This window comes from Cyphomyrmex costatus, unplaced genomic scaffold (genome assembly GCF_001594065.2).
Source record: "Cyphomyrmex costatus isolate MS0001 unplaced genomic scaffold, Ccosl1.0 scaffold61, whole genome shotgun sequence".
Classification (NCBI taxonomy): domain Eukaryota; kingdom Metazoa; phylum Arthropoda; class Insecta; order Hymenoptera; family Formicidae; genus Cyphomyrmex; species Cyphomyrmex costatus.
In genome coordinates, this window is record NW_017280167.1 from 7,429 (window position 1) to 24,346 (window position 16,918).

The following is a 16,918-nucleotide window of genomic DNA, read 5'->3' on the forward strand; positions in this document are numbered from 1 at the left end:
AAACAAGTCATCATTGTATCAAAATGATGTTAAAATTGTTCCAAAATGATCATTAAAAGTCATTTTTCAATTATTCTAATGTCATTTTGACTTTATTGTGACTTTCTGTTCTAATTGCGTATATATTATATTGTATACACAAGATATATGCTATACATACAATATTGCTGTACAATTAGTTAATAATAATATATTTTGTGGGTATATTTAATTGCAAAATATAGTGTTATAAAATAAATGTGCATTATATATGTTTAATTTTTATTTTATTTTCTCTTTCAAATGCGTCTCGTTTTTCACTGTGAGTATTAAATATCTATATAGTGTAAACGAGAACTATAGATTTCTGTATTCGCTGTGAATAATGGAATAAATTAAGATAATTTTATAAAAGTTACTTGTTAGTACGCGTATTAAATGTTCAAATGTGCAAATTAGGTTAGGACATTGCTAGAACATAAATTAGAAAGAGAGAAAAGGTTATAAACAGAGAGAAGAAGTGAGATAGAATACAGTGCCCTGATTGGTTACGCGCCTCGGCCGCGCATGCGCACTCCATTTTAGGCTTCACTAACATCAAAGGTGCCGACAGAGAGTTGCGCTACTGTATATACTGTGATTGAACTCGGGTCTACAAATCGCGAGTCAATCGCACAGAGCGGTGAGCCACTCGACGCCACAAAGGAAATTGTTGAAAGATGGTAAGTATAAATGATATTTTTTAATTTCGTTGTAATAACAACTTATTTTGAACTATTTTTAATTTTCTGTACTTGACATCGAGATTGGCAACGTGTTAATACATAAATGACGCAATTTAGCTTTATGCGCAAATAATGTGATTTTTAGACCTAAAATCTAAAATAAATCTTTTTTGAAGCGTATAATGTTAACTCTATTTGTGTTTTGATTATAATTGTTTTATAGATAAATGCATATTTATTTACGAATTTTGATTTTAACCTCCAATCAGGCTACACGTGGCGTATATATTTTTTTACTAGCTATACACACTGAGGTTCCAGAAATCCCAGTGCAACTTGCTAAATCGAGATTATTTCACATTTCTGAACTATCACATTCTGAAGCCATATTGAAGATTTCGCATAAAAGCCCAAAGTGTGATTGGGCGAGTTCAAGACGGCAAAGCGGCTAGGTATGCTTGCCGAGCGATTGAATATAATTGGTTATTACGTAAAATTTCCATCTGCCATATTGTTTTTCAAAATTTGGAACACGAATTCTGAAAGAACGACCCTAAAAACAACATGACACCAAATTTCAACGAAATCAAACAATCTTTAGGATTTCCGTAAGATTTCAATCCGCCATATTTAGTCAGCCATATTATTTTTCAAAATTTGGAACACGAATTCTGAAAGAGCGACCCCAAAAACAGCATGTTACCAAATTTCAACGAAATCGAACAATCTTCAGGATTTCCGTAAAATTTCCATCTGCCATATTGTTTTTCAAAATTTGGAACACGAATTCTGAAAGAACGACCCTAAAAACAACATGACACCAAATTTCAACGAAATCGAACAATCTTTAGGATTTCCGTAAGATTTCAATCCGCCATATTTAGTCAGCCATATTATTTTTCAAAATTTGGAACACGAATTCTGAAAGAGCGACCCCAAAAACAGCATGTTACCAAATTTCAACGAAATCGAACAATCTTCAGGATTTCCGTAAAATTTCAATCCGCCATATTTAGTCAGCCATATTGTTTTTCAAAATTTGGAACACGAATTCTAAAAGAGCGACCTCAAAAACAGCATGTTACCAAATTTCAACAAAATCGAACAATCTTTAGGATTTCCGTAAGATTTCAATCCGCCATATTTAGTTAGCCATATTGTTTCTCCAAATTTTGAACACGAATTCTGAACGAGCGACCTCAAAAACCCCATGTTACCAAAATTCAATGAAATCAGAGTACTACATCACCCCATTGAAAAGGGGCTTCAAAAAAACGTAACACGCCAATTTTAAGATATGATGATGATGATGATGATGATTATTGGCTTCCTTTTTCTTGTTTGCTTATCAATTGTACGGAAGAGAGATTTAATATTTGTTCAATAAAACGTGTTTCTACAAAAATAATACAGATCTTTTTTATTCTCATTTATCATCACATTTGCATTATATTTACATTTATTTACAAAAAAAATAAATTAAGTAATATTAAGTAATATTTATTTAATTAATTAAATAAATTAAGTTTCAAATCTAATCTTTAAACTAAAATTATTCTTGAACCTGTTGAACTTAAAGTAATAAAGAATGAATCTTGTATTTATTTCTATATAAAAGAATGCATTTTATAATAATAGATGTTGGATTGAAAATCGCTGAGATTCATATACACTCTTTTCTGTAACCTCGAACATACTCGAGCCGATCTACGGAAATAGCCGAATTCGTCCGCTGTTTCCCCTTACCCCGTTTATCATTACCCCGCAGGCTTACGCTCGGTCTATGTTTTCCTATGTCTATGTTCGAAAACGCTTTACACGCGCGCTGCAAAAAAGCTCAAACCCTGATTGGTCAAGATCTCAAATCTCTGCCATAAAAATTGCAAAAATCGTTCGTCTGCTACCTTTAGCAAAAAAGTAATATTCTCCTCATTTCCTCAAGATGTTGATTTACGTCGAAAATGGCTTGAGGCTTGTGGCATGGACCTCAATCATCATATCCAATCTGGTAAACATTACATTTTCAAATTGTATCTACAGGGTTTATTTGTTATTGCAATAATTGTCAAAAGAAAATTATTTGCAGAAAGAGTATGTGGAGTGCATTTTAAATTAGAATGCATCGAGAATCGCATGACAAAGCCACAATCTAAATTCACGAAACCTCGAATAAGACAGCGACTAAGGACAGGATCTGTGCCAACGGAATTCTTGAAGTTACGAAATGTACGACAAAAGCGATATTGGTTTCATCGCGGTTTCACCAAAACGCTGAAGAACCTACAAAGAAATCATTTTCGTACATATTATTAGTTCTATAGTTAGAGACAACGTTGTAACATTGTGACCTTTTTATTTATATTTTTTATTTGATACTGAGGATAACCTAATGAAGCTAAGACTCCATGTATGCGATGAGCTGCGGCAAACGCATGCGGTGACCAATCAGGAGCTAGGCGCATGCCGAATCCGGCAGGAGTCCGGCATGCGTTTGCCGCAGCTCACCGCATACATGGAGTCCTAGCTTGAGAGTCGAAACGATATATATATTATATATATAGATATATATATATAATATATATATATATATATATATATATAATATATATATCGTTTCGACTCTCAAGCTAGGACTCCATGTATGCGGTGAGCTGCGGCAAACTAATATTTAAATATATATATATATGATATTTACAGTTCTGGCATACCGTCGTATACAGAACTTGTTGCCTATGGGAAAGCTGTTGATGAAAAAGATGCAACTGTATTGAACAATGAAGAAGAATGTATCGATTTAAATAAAGAGTATGTATATTCTCTGTCTGTCACATCTGTAAAGTCCGTCATGTAATTCTGAATATAATTGTCACGATTAACATGAAGTATTTTCAGTGTTATGTAGCAAGTGTGTTACACGCATAACACTGAAAATACGTAGAATAGTCTGAAACTGTCCCCCATTTGTCTTATAAGAGTTTGCACACCCTGGTTCACAGCGCGTAAGCGCAATCACAGATAAAATTTCTGAGCTAATTAATCGATTGTTTATGAAAAAAAATCGAATCGCATTATGTGACTTGATAACGTGACATACACATGTAAGAGCATCTGCCGACAGCGGTGGGTTGCTGAAAGATTTTAAAGGATAAAATTTTAAATTTCATCCGGAAGCGCGTACATCAAAATGCGCGCAAAGCACCTTTGATGTCACACGTCGAGGACGCAGAGTCTAAAAATGGCAGCGGACGTACGAATGAAATAGGTTAGCGTTAATTTTTTCATCTAATAAACGTCTGATATTTTGCACAAGGTTAATATAATAAATTAACACACATAACTCAAATTATATTTCGTTAATAACGAAAATTTTATGTGCAAATTAAGATTTTTTTTAATTTTCTAACTCTTTTTAAAATAGATAAAATATCGTTATAATTAAAAAAATTACATATAATATATATATATTATATTAATTTTTTATAATTATTAATATATATATATTTTTTAAAAGTACATTACACATAAAATTTAATGTATGTAATGTTGCATTTATTAAAAGTAAACGAATGCGATAAATCCGTCACACAAGCAAGCCTGGAAAATTCTATTAATATAGAGATTCGGATATCCCAAACGAGTCGAATATTGGATAACATAAAATCTGACTTAGAAACGGAGGAAAATGACAAGAAATGTGTCAACACAAAATCAGAAGATAAAGATAGTATGTCTTATTTTTACTGTTAAATAAAATTCTATTATACATCTCTATTTTATATCGCAGAAAATAATTACATTATAATTCATATTGGAACACATTAATGACCATCAATGTCTGTCAAATGATTTTAAAATAAGTGATATTATATTAGAATAAAATAATTTCAGACACGTGTATTGTCTCAGGTGACATTTGTAGAATCTGTCACATGGGTGGATATGCCTCAATCGCAGACAATCATCCGTCATGTGACTTGGACAATCTGATTGATCAGACATCGACTGCATCGAATTTTGTCTATCTCGGTCCTTTGATTTCAGCTTGCAAGTAAGTTTTCGTTTTATTCAAAAAAGCTATTTAAGAATAGCTAAGATAAATTCAACAAACAAATTGATAAGTTTTTCAGATATCTAATTTCAGATATATAAGCGAATTATTTTTTCTTTCTTTTTTAACATAATATTGAAAATTATATTTCTAAGGATAAACATAACATTTTCAATATTATACTGAGAAGTGCCATATTAGCATTAGAACTTAATCTAGATTATAGTCTAGGGGTGGGCAAATTTAGGAGGACGGCATTTTTTGAAAAATTCTAAAAAAAAGTAACGATTTTTTGCCACGCGAATGATTGAAAAAAATTTCCATCAATCACTGAAGGTTTGTTTGTGTCGCATGTTCCAATATGTTTTTATTATAGCAATTGAGAGAAAAAGATTCAAGTACTATAATCCAATTATAATTTATAGTTATTTTTTAGGTCCCTGGGAAAGTGATTATTTATTGGACATTAATCTTTTCCATTGAGTAAAAAATTATTTTATGGACATTAATATAATCCACCGATTCGCATATTGACTTGTGTATATTTCGCGGAGCGACATTTCTACTATACATCTCTCGTCTCAATATTTTTTCGCGATTTTTTCTCACAGAGTTAATCTCCAAACATGACTTTATCATTGACTTGATAAAATTAATGTCCAATCTGTTATTGAAAATAATATTTTCATATAAGAGGTTGGATATTAATAAGATTAACTATTTAGGATCTATAGATATCCGAGTATCCGAATAGTGATATTATCCAGATGTACTCGAATATTAGAATACAACTAGACATGACAGGCGCGCGCTATCCTTCCATAATATTCGCATTTTCTTAATACTTTTTCTTCTTTTTTTATATTTTTCACACATAATAATCGCTTTTTTTATAAAATATATAAAATAAATTATACATTTGTATTTTCTATACTACAAGAAAAGAAATATATTATGTATATAAAAAGTAAATTAATTGATACGATAATACAGATTCTTTTTTTTCCTTCTTTTAATTTCTTCTTTTTGTATACAATATAAACGTTAAAACGAAAATAGTTAATTGAAAATGAAATACATTTTATACATTTTTGCTCTTATTTATTGCGCATAATGTAAGATTATTTTTTTCTTATTCAACTTCAATGTTTATCATTTAAATACATTTTATTTCTTTTATATATGAGATTTATTTTTGTTATATAATTTTTATATTAAAACATCTTAATGATATTATTCGGATGTTATACTCGAATATTAGAATATAAATACTCTGCGGATCCAGATCCATGTATTTAGATCGGTCCGGATCTAATCTTCGAAAATCCATTATCTCTTACAATTAGATCCGATTTCTGATTAAATTATAAACTTCACTATTATACTGATTAAATTGTGAAATCTTTGATTATACAAGGTGTCCCAGAATAACCGCTAAATATTTCATGTGCTGATAGAGTGGACTAAACTGAGTCGAAAAGTCCTCTTTTCATACTCTGCAAAAAAGTACTTTTCATATTTAGTACCATTTCGCAATTTTCGCAAGTCATCAGATATTAGTTTTTAAAAATCACTAAATATTGATTTTCAATAAAGTTTTACTCAAGTACTATCAACTTCATATTTTTATTTAATGTTGGACATAAGATTAATATGTTCATGTTGCCGATATGTAATTAAATGTAAAACATGTCTAAGAATAAACATTGAGAAAAAGATTTCAATCGGAACGAGAAGTATAGAAATACCAAACAATGCACGAACATCACAGAAATACAAAATACAGAAATATCCACATTCATAATCAGACCTTACATTTAAGACATCCTTAAATTTATCCTCAGATGCTCTACGAATTATTTTATTAGCTACTAAGCATCTAAAGATAAATATATGGCTTGATTATGAATACAGGTATTAATTTAGTTAAGAAAAGCGACCGTTCTTCCTTGTATAACGTTTAATGGTGCGACAGATGCCGAGGTACAGTGGCTCTGGTACACGCCGAGTGCCTTGAGAGATGGCTAACCGAGTCTGGTCGTGCGAGATGCGAACTTTGCGGCTACAAGTATGCAATCAGGAGGGTACGGCGTTACAGCCTCTTTCAAAGCGTCGTAATATGGTTCCGCACCATAATAGCTACTCGACAGGTGAGAGAGATCATTAGCTCGCTTTTCCATCTACTTTTATCTCATCAGAAAGCACAAGACCTAAGCATCTTTAATTAAGTTTTTGAATGATACACTATCATTAATATACTTATAAGATATACTGCATTAAGTATTTTAAATCAATATTGAGAATATTATAAAGCTGTAAAACGTTGAGTCTATACAGGAAATAATAGAAATATTATCGCTGTAATGACACAATGTCATGTAAAATTGAAATTATCTTAGAAGTTGTGAAAGAACGTCTAATATGATGTCGTTCTCCGCGTAATTAAACTTTTAATTACTATTAATTATCTCTACTTAATACGTTCTCTTTTTTGCGAGGAGATGGTACTTGACATCGGATATTTGGTGATGACCACACCTGTGGCTGTATTTTCCTGCTATCTGTGCGCCTTGGCCTTGAAAATGTTGATGCGAAATAGCTTTTACGAGATACCCTGGATGATAGTTGCTATGCTGCCAACCTGCTTATTGACGTTGATAGCTTATTGGCGATGGATAATTACGTTAGGCAGGTACGCTATAAAATTTAAATCACCTCGCGCTCGTGCGCGAATAAAAATAGTCATTAATAGAAAATAAGTTAATTAAGGTATTACCCAGCGTGATTAAGTAATCGCCTAATTCACATAGAACAGATAGGTTACTTAAGTTTGAGATTGACCATTAAAGGCCTTTTTTCCTTTTTTGTTGTAATTTCTAAAGATTGCCGAATATTGATGAAATGTGTCGAGTTGAAAATTGAGAATTTGGATTGGTAGAATTTTTCAACCTTAATGGAAGATTTTGTTTCTTAAATAATTACGAGAGGATCGCTTTCAGATTAGCTCCACTCGTACTAAAATTTTTAGCCCACTAGATGTAATATGTATATTACATATGTAACGATACACTCCGCAGTGCATCATTCCGACCAGCAAATCGATAAGAGCACGAGGCACCGGCGCTTTTTTTCACAACTAGTGAATAACCGCCGGCGATAGTAGCACTCGCTGTTACGACCGAGCGTAACTGAAGATCGCGCGCGCACGCACGCGCGCTTACACTTCACAGCTGATTGTATGTACATTCTATCTAAAAGATTACAATCAAACAATGTAAAAGCTATTTTGCAGTTAGAACTGAAGGATTCGTACCAATTTTTATATTTTACCAGAATTAACATTTTTTAATTTTTTTCGAAAATTTATGATGTCTTACCAGCTTCCCCGTAGTATATGAATTTTTTTAATATTTGGACCACATTAGTAGTTGTCATTTTTTTTAACACTAGAACATAACAAGCGCGCGCTTCGCGCGCGCCATTAAAGTTTTCATATTATTATCAACTTTAATTTAATAAAGAAATAAAATAGTAAATAAATAAGAAAAAAAAAGAAATAAGAATCATTAAGTTCTTTGTGAGTTGAAATAATTATATATAAACAAAAAAAAATTCCATTTCGTAAATTACATGAGTTCGCATTCTTCATTTTATGTTTCAGGTCAATAAAGTAAAAGGATAGCAAAAAGTGACATTCTTGTCAATTGTATAACTAAAATGCTAAGCGTCCTTTGAAATTGGAAAAAATAGTATCACAGTTTAAGCTCATGCATTTAAGCTAATGCTTCTGCTTTGCAGAACTAAAACATACGATCTGAATGATGTCAGATAACGTGATTTGCAAATTAGCTTAAACTAGATATTTGACGTTAAAAACTACATTAATAGTAGCGGACATGAGGGTAGATTAGAAAAGTAAAAAGACATTTAGACTATTTACATTTAGATTATAATATAGACAATATAGATTATAATATAAAATAATAATACTCCAACTAACATTCCGCGAATTCAAGTTGCACTACAAAATTATGTGTTGTTTTAAGTCCATTTCACACTGTGAACGCGGATCGGATTTGATTGCGGATTGCGCATCAGAATTTAGCCAATCAAGATAAAAAGCAGCTTAATTGGCACAATTCCGATGCGCGATCCGCAATCTTAATCAGATCCGCGTCTACAATCCGTATTGTGACACGGGCTTTACGCTTCTTGTAAAACGAAAAATGACACTTCGTTAAACGATCACTTGTTAATCGGACCGAAATTACAGCAGGATTTTCCCGCTATTCTATCGCGTTGGCGTCAGTGGCGTTTCGTTTATACAGCAGACATTACAAAAATGTTTCGCCAGATTTTAGTTTATCCTTTCAATACTGACTTCCAACGCATTCTCTGACGCCGTCGGACGACGCACGCATCGAGCATTTTCGTCTTCTTACGGTTACATATAGGTTCACTCCAACTCCATATCTCGCAGTGCGCGTTTTAAAACAACTTTCGCTAGATGAAAGCTCAAATTATCCTGCTACGGTTACGATATTTAAAGAGCAATCTGTCAGCGTTATCGCGAAGATCAGCGAAAATCATAATTATGTAAACCGTTAAAATATGTTCTTATACATGTGTATATTGCAGATTGCACGGTCATCGATGGAGACGCTATTGGAGAAACAATTTTGTGGTTCGTTTGATTCCCGATAACGACATCGAGAACAGCCTTGACCCGCAAAGCTCGTATAATCGTTTTGATGTGCGAGACGATTTTGAACAATGGAGACTCGAGGAGAACGACGAATTCGCATGACTTTCGACCGTGTTACTGTACGTCTTATTGTCGGTACTTTCATACAGCTGCACTATATTTAATTGCAATTTATTAATTGGACATTTCAATTGAAGCTCATTGCCGCGTAACGAAGGCAATTCGCTGTACCGGAGTTAAATTCAATGCGCGTATTTCAAAATGCTTCTGAAAATTCACATGCGCGGGGGGGATTTTGTAATATTATTTAAATATCCTGTATTTTTATATAATTCTAATGGTTAATTAAAATAATTTAAAGATTACTGATGTTTTGGCACTTTTATTAAAACGTCTGGTATAAAAAGAAAAATGTTTGGTATCTCAATTACATGGTAAAATAATTTTGGTTAGGAGCTTTATTTCCATAACTGTTATATTAAATAATAATCGGTTAATAACGGACGTTAGAAGTAACAATGCAATCGTATTATTGTCTCCGAGTTGTTTTGTTCCTTTAAATTATCTATTGGTATTGTATCTAGCGATACAAACAAAATAAGAAATTGTAAAATATGTATTTATCGTTGACGTGTATATTATATGTAATGTGTTTATTGCGTATAGAATTTTATTCTTTTGTTCTATAGTAGAAAATATAAAGGAGAGAGGATCGGAATTGTTTAAAAAAATATGTATGGCTTCTATTAAATTATTTTTCGGTACTATTAAAACATAATTTGGCACGCAGCAGCCGGGCATTTTCTATAAAATTTGTTAGTTATTATTAATGCACATTTTGAATAAATACAACTTTAAAGGTTAGAAACCGGTTTTTATATCAGCATGTATAATTTGTTTTCTATTATATATAATATATATATATCACTTACTTTTTACAGTCTGTGATCGTTTATCAAAATAATGTATTAAATTAATTATTTATAATGATTATATATTGTTTACGATATATTTATCACATCAGTTGACCACACCGACTCTAATCATACCTTTATCTACGACACCATGTTTTGTCAAACTAGAAAGATTGGCCAGACTCCTTATTATAGGAACTCTAGAATAAACCTACCTTGGAATCAACTCTATGAACCCTACTTCCGAGGTGAGTTGAAAGAGTAAATGCGGGAAATGAAATTTGAATAATTTATGGAAGATATACCTATTATTACCTGTGACGTATAAAGATACTAGTAATAGTAGTAGTAAATAAGTGCAGGTGGGCTTTATTATAGCCTTCTAAATACATACCATTAAAAACTTTATATTTGAAATGTTTTATCGTGCTTTGTCCAACAATTGGTTCATGTCCATTAACTGGTACATTTACCTTATTATTACCTTATTATTACCTATTTATAATTATTTACTTTTTTTTACTTTATTTTTATTTCTTTTTATAAGATCTTTTTTTTCGAGCAACGTATTGGCATCTTTGCATATAGAACCTGTGCTCGTCGTTTCCTTCTTTCGCTATTGTCTTTCGTCTGCTCGCCGTCAACATACGATTAAAACCGTTTAAATGCATTTTTACACGCATCATTATATATATTTATATTAAATGTATAATTCAAAAGCAGATGCATGCAAGACGAAGTAATGACACATCGGGAATTATTTTTATTTTAAATCGACAGTTCAGACACCCAAAAAACGGATCCATCGATTTTACGCTCCATGAAAAGGTAGCGGGAGAATAGCGAACAGCTTTTCGAACTCATACTTGCGAGCGTTAGATTTGACAGGGATTGTTACAATTTATAATGAGTTGGATTCGAATAATTTTGTTCAATTTTAATTTATGTACTTCGAGTGATTTGTGACTTGTGATCCTTTTGGGATACAAATTTCGTTACCAATAAGCCTGGAAACTTTTTGGCCGAAATTTATGCTGGCATTGGGACACAAGAAGAAATCTTTTTTTTAAAATTCTGCTGAAGATGGCTAAAATATATAGCCGAAACGTCCGGAATATGTAACAACGTTTTAATTACACCTATTGGAAATAGGAACATCGATGGATATTATTAAACTTAGTAAATAAATAAAAATTTTATTTTTTTATTTATATTAACGTTGCGCACCACTTACCGCGCTGTCTCCTTATTGCCGATTTTAAATTTGTATTATATTGATTTTGATTACAAGGAGTCAATTTAACGATTATTATTGTTTTAAATAATATATATAATAATTATGTGATATTCTTCGCAATATATATTAGATTAATTTAAAAAGGTTTTAACGGAATTATTGGCTCTTGCCCTTATCTCCTATATTAGTTGTTTAATACATATTGAGCCTTATCTCAATCATTTAAATTATTCTTATTCTTAAATTTTGTTCTTCAAATAAAAAAATATATTAATATATCACGCACGCACGCACGTATATATAGTATATCTTTACTTATGCCTGGTTTATGCTTCGGTCTTAAGGTCTTAATCCTAAAATTCAGCCAATAGAGTTTCGGTTAGAACTGGCAGCTTTATTGGTTGAATTTTAGGATTTTGGGACTAAGACCTGAAGCATAAACCAGGTATTATACTACTCTGATGTTTAAAATTACTGCTTTTAAGTCTGTATTAATTTTTATGTTTGCTTATTGTATATTATGTGTGATTCAACATTTTTTTATATTTTAGTTCTGTACCCCCGAAAAATGGACTTTGGTGGCTGAGGATAAGAGACTTGTAATGTTTTTTAGTTTTTGAACATGGCCGGAGAAATCACTTCTCCTGATATCGAGATATATTCTCGACAAAAACAAGTGATTCATAAAATTTTCTCGCCTTGATAAATCGATATTCTCGCTTCTCGAATTTTATACCGAGACATTCGAGATTATCGTTTATCTCGTTATTTATTTGAAATATTCATTTAATAACCAAGCAGCATATTATCTCGATATTTCTCCAATTTTTGCGAGACGAGAAAAATAAACGATATATAATAATTTCGGAAATGTTACTTGTGATGACACGAGAAATTACGAGACGATATTCTGAGATTCTTGTATGCATCACTACCAAAAGGTATCTTGTTGATAAAATTGCGACACGTACAAGAAACAATGTCAATATATAGCATATGGTATTATTAGACGAGTGAGAAAGCACTTAATGAATTTACTGCGACTTATCTTATATCTTTGAGCGATACGCTCAAAACAACCAATTTATTTTTGTTTAACATGAGAAAATGGCAGAGTAAAACAACAAACTATAAAAAATTTTAAAGGATTAATCATTTTGTGATTTTGAAAAGTAAATACTGAACCCATGTGATTTAAAATACATTGTACTAACGAAACTTAAGACAACATCCGAACTTTGAGGAGAATCTCTCTTATTTGTAGATACTATATTTATGTATATTTTCTTTTTAAGGATCGAATTATTGTAAAATTTCTCATCGCACACGCACCTTTATAAATAATTTATTATATGAATAATAGATATATTTTAATCTTAAATTATATATGGAAAATATGAACATATTGGTCATTCAGACCAACATATACAGAATGTTCATTAAAGTCTGCCCACAAAATATAATGCTTTCCTAATGAAAAACTAAATCAAAAAGTTCTCTGCAATGTTGCAATTTTCGCAATAATTGACGAAATATTAATTTTTAAAGATTAAAACTTTTTTTTGCTAAATAAGTTTTTGATCAGAAATAGCACTATATAATCTATTGTATGGGCGCATAAAATTTTCATAGTCGGTCCTTATTTCATTCAAGATCGTCTTAAGACTGCGATCCTTTAATTGATTCATGACATCTCAAGACAGAACTTAAAACGGTCTTGAATATAAAAACTGATTATGAATAATGGCTAAACAGTCTAGTTTTTTAATGTGTAGAATTTTCAATGAGTTACATGAAAAATAGTAACGTTTTAAAATCAGCTTTCTTTAAAAAAGAATTAAAAAAATCTCCTTCGTTTGCGAAACATTGCCGTGACCAGGATTCGAACCTGGGTTACTACGGCCACAACGTAGGGTCCTAACCACTAGACGATCACGGCTACTCGAGGATTCGCGAGTAATCGATAACGTTTCGTTGATCCATCGTAACGTTGATCCGCATGACTACTCGAGCGCAAAGTCGTGGCTCAGTGCTGTAGCTATACTGCTTCGAGTCACGCCATCAGTGCATTGCACAAAGTAGGTCTAATTGTAAGATACGGATTTGTGGTTGTATCTTGTTTCAATAATGTTGTGTCGTTTCAGTACTCAAAACTTTCAGATTCTGAAATCGCGAATGGTTAACAATATTTTAATTAGACGATATTTATTGTTAGTTGAGAAACGAAACGATGATTATTCGATTTAAACGCAATTAAAAACTATTATTGCGTAACACTTTGCTCTCTGTATGTATATACATATAGAGAGTATATAAAGTATTTCAAAATTCAAAATATTATATAACAAAAAAATTTTTTAATATTAAATAATATAATTATGCGTAAAAAAAAGTTAAAAATATATTTTTATTTTAAATAATATTTTCCGAAATATAACGGTTTAAATATGTTCAATTATAGACTTATATTATATATTAGAAATATCATCTGTAAGTATTATATAGTTATATATACAGATCTATACATATATAATATATATATATAATATATGAAGTATTACTACTAATATTACAATAATAATCATAATGATAATTATTATAGCAATATGTAATTATAGTTTCAAATATCAAAAAGTTTTTTCTCGGAAAATATACAAAATTAAAAATATAATATAACAAAATAATCAATATATTACGTATATATAATCAATATATTACGTAATTATAACAAAATAATTAATTAATTTTACATTTTATTTTATTTTGTATTAAATAACATACGTAAAAAAAGTGGATCGAGAGAGATTTATGAAAGATTATATTATTCAACTTTAAACTCTTTTCATAGATTACGAATGGAATGAAGTGACGTTTACACATCTTCTATCGTTGAAAATATATCCGCAAATAAAATTGTTTTATCACATTAGTTTTTGAAAAAATTGAACGTAAAAGTTTCGCAAATTGGTATTTTACATACAAAAACGTGACATAATACATAAATTTTATTTAGGGATTTGTTTTTTCGATCACAAAAAATCTATATAAGTTCCTATTGCACAAGCAACATATAATTTAATTACAATTATAGTCATTTTCCGTTATCAACAGATATATATTTGTTGTTAAAACTATACGAACAATTATTATTATTAACATTATAGCAGTAATAATCATAATTATGGTAACATGTAATTTTGATTACCAAAATTTTTTATCACAATAAGTGTAATATAATAGAATTATAATTTGACATTAGTTATTCATATATCAAATCTTTAAGTTTGTTCCCATTATATACTCCAAACATGCTTCAACATGTACCTACCGCAACTTCTACTCCAACGCACTCGTTATATAAAAATAAAAAATTAAATATACATTTCATCGTAAACTTTAATAACGTTAAATTGCATGAGTAATTTAATATATAATAATAATTCAACTGCTAGGGTAATTTAATTTAATTATCTGTTAATGTAATTACCTGAACATTGTATAATAATAATAAGTATTGTGTGTAAAACAGTAAAATATATCTCGAACTGTCTTTAATTACATCTCACAATCAGAGAAATTAAAATTTTATTTAACGATTAAAAATCTAAATTGCAAGAAATGAAATTCGAACATTTTTATATTGCAGATTAGATCTTATTCAAGTTCCTCAATTAAATCACGAAATATAATGCTATCAATTTAGTTCTTAGGATTCATTTATTAAATTGTATAATTTGCTTCAAGACGAGGTATTCTTTAGCAAAAATGCAATTAGAAGTACAGATGTAATACATCCATTTTGTTTAACTCATTAAAATCATGGAATCCGTGTTAACGATTGTGGTGATTGATTTATAGTACAGCTAATTTTATCCGTTCCCCCGCAATTTCCGCAATGCGAATAGCCATACAACAATGGTGTGGCCGACATACGCGAATGAATTGGTCATCGTAGATGTTTTCTAGTCTCGTTGCTTGCTTTCGCGCGAACGGCTTTTTGCCGGGTTTACCTGCAAGTGGCTTCCCGGATTTCCTAGCAATTAGCGATATAATAGCGTCAAGGAAATGAGATTTTACGAGCCGACCGCGGTTATTTTTGCGCTACTCTTGAACCGAATCGTCCATCGTTTTTTATTATTTCTAATTTGACGTCGGTCTTCGTGCGAACAGTCTATATAGTGGTATTAATAACTTTAATGTGGTTAATATCGGCCGTTCAGAAGTGTAAATTATATAAAGGAATGTGGGATCGCATGCCATAAATTAGATGTCGAAGGATTCTGCTTCCTTAAATCTATCTTCTTATTTTATTGCTAATTCTAGACTAGAGAAATGACTAATGCGATTGTAACATGTTAAGTCGTCTATTTCGAGCTGGGATCATGTCGTTCGTATTTTTGTAACCTCGACGGATCCTCCCGGCTTGATGCAGAAATGCGATCACGCTTTCATCCGGAAGCTCATTCCCGCGGTATAGGTGTCGCGTGTACAAGGAAGATAAAAAAGTACTGAGATGGAAGGCGATATCCTTCGGCAACATCCCGGAAGCGTGCACGCCAGACGAGCACGTCGAATCGACTCGCGGAACGCACGGATTCGTTCGAGTCCAGAATAGATATTCGTTTATATTTCGACACTGTACATAACTTGGTCGGAGAATCCGATCTTAATTTCGACGAATAAATATCCCGTTAATAAAAGTACGAATCAAATTTTTGAAATGGGGAATTGTACAAAAAAGAAAATGGTTTACTAAGAAAAAAGTATCTAAAATTTAACTACATATAGATATTGATTTAATAATAATTTTGTTATAAAAATAATTATGATGCTGAAACAATAATAAGAAATAACAGGAAAAGTTTTGATGTTGTAGCAACTAGCTTGACTATATAATTATTTTTACCTAATTATTTAAATTTAATTAATATTGTTTAATTATTTCCTACATATAAAATTATTTAGATAGATTTTACAAAATTATTTTTAGATTTGTGTCTAGTTAAAGTTTTAGATACTTCAGCAAAACCGTTCTTTCCGTATAAGAAAAAAAAAGAAGAAAATAATGTATAAACGATCTGTCGTTAAAATCAAGAAACTTTTGTCACGGAGACGTCGTTAAAAAAAGTTGTTAACACGTCAAGAAGGCTATGGATCAAATCGTCGCCACCGATCGCACGCGCGATCTTCGAGATTATACAGGAGCGGCTTATCGCGCATGCATGCGTGAGTGCGTGTGCGGTACGCGCAGTGTGCACGCGCGCTATGTTATTATATTTTGTCGGTCGTGCCAGATGCCGGCCCTTGCCA

At 31.3% G+C, this 16,918-nt stretch overlaps 1 protein-coding gene and 1 non-coding gene across 2 annotated transcripts; one reads left to right on the plus strand and one right to left on the minus strand.

The window, feature by feature from the left end:
- The first annotated feature begins 3,782 nt into the window (after nucleotides 1-3,782).
- On the plus strand, nucleotides 3,783-9,744 carry LOC108779717 (E3 ubiquitin-protein ligase MARCH2). Its single transcript, XM_018547179.1, has 6 exons — nucleotides 3,783-3,966; nucleotides 4,264-4,428; nucleotides 4,593-4,752; nucleotides 6,728-6,902; nucleotides 7,254-7,444; nucleotides 9,391-9,744. The coding sequence occupies exons 1-6, from the start codon at nucleotides 3,909-3,911 to the stop codon at nucleotides 9,557-9,559; spliced, it is 918 nt and encodes a 305-aa protein (XP_018402681.1). The 5' UTR covers nucleotides 3,783-3,908; the 3' UTR covers nucleotides 9,560-9,744.
- Nucleotides 9,745-13,475: 3,731 nt separating this feature from the next.
- Nucleotides 13,476-13,547, minus strand: TRNAH-GUG (transfer RNA histidin (anticodon GUG)). The gene has a single exon. It is a non-coding gene; the product is annotated as a tRNA-His (tRNA).
- Between the last annotated feature and the right edge of the window lie 3,371 nt (nucleotides 13,548-16,918).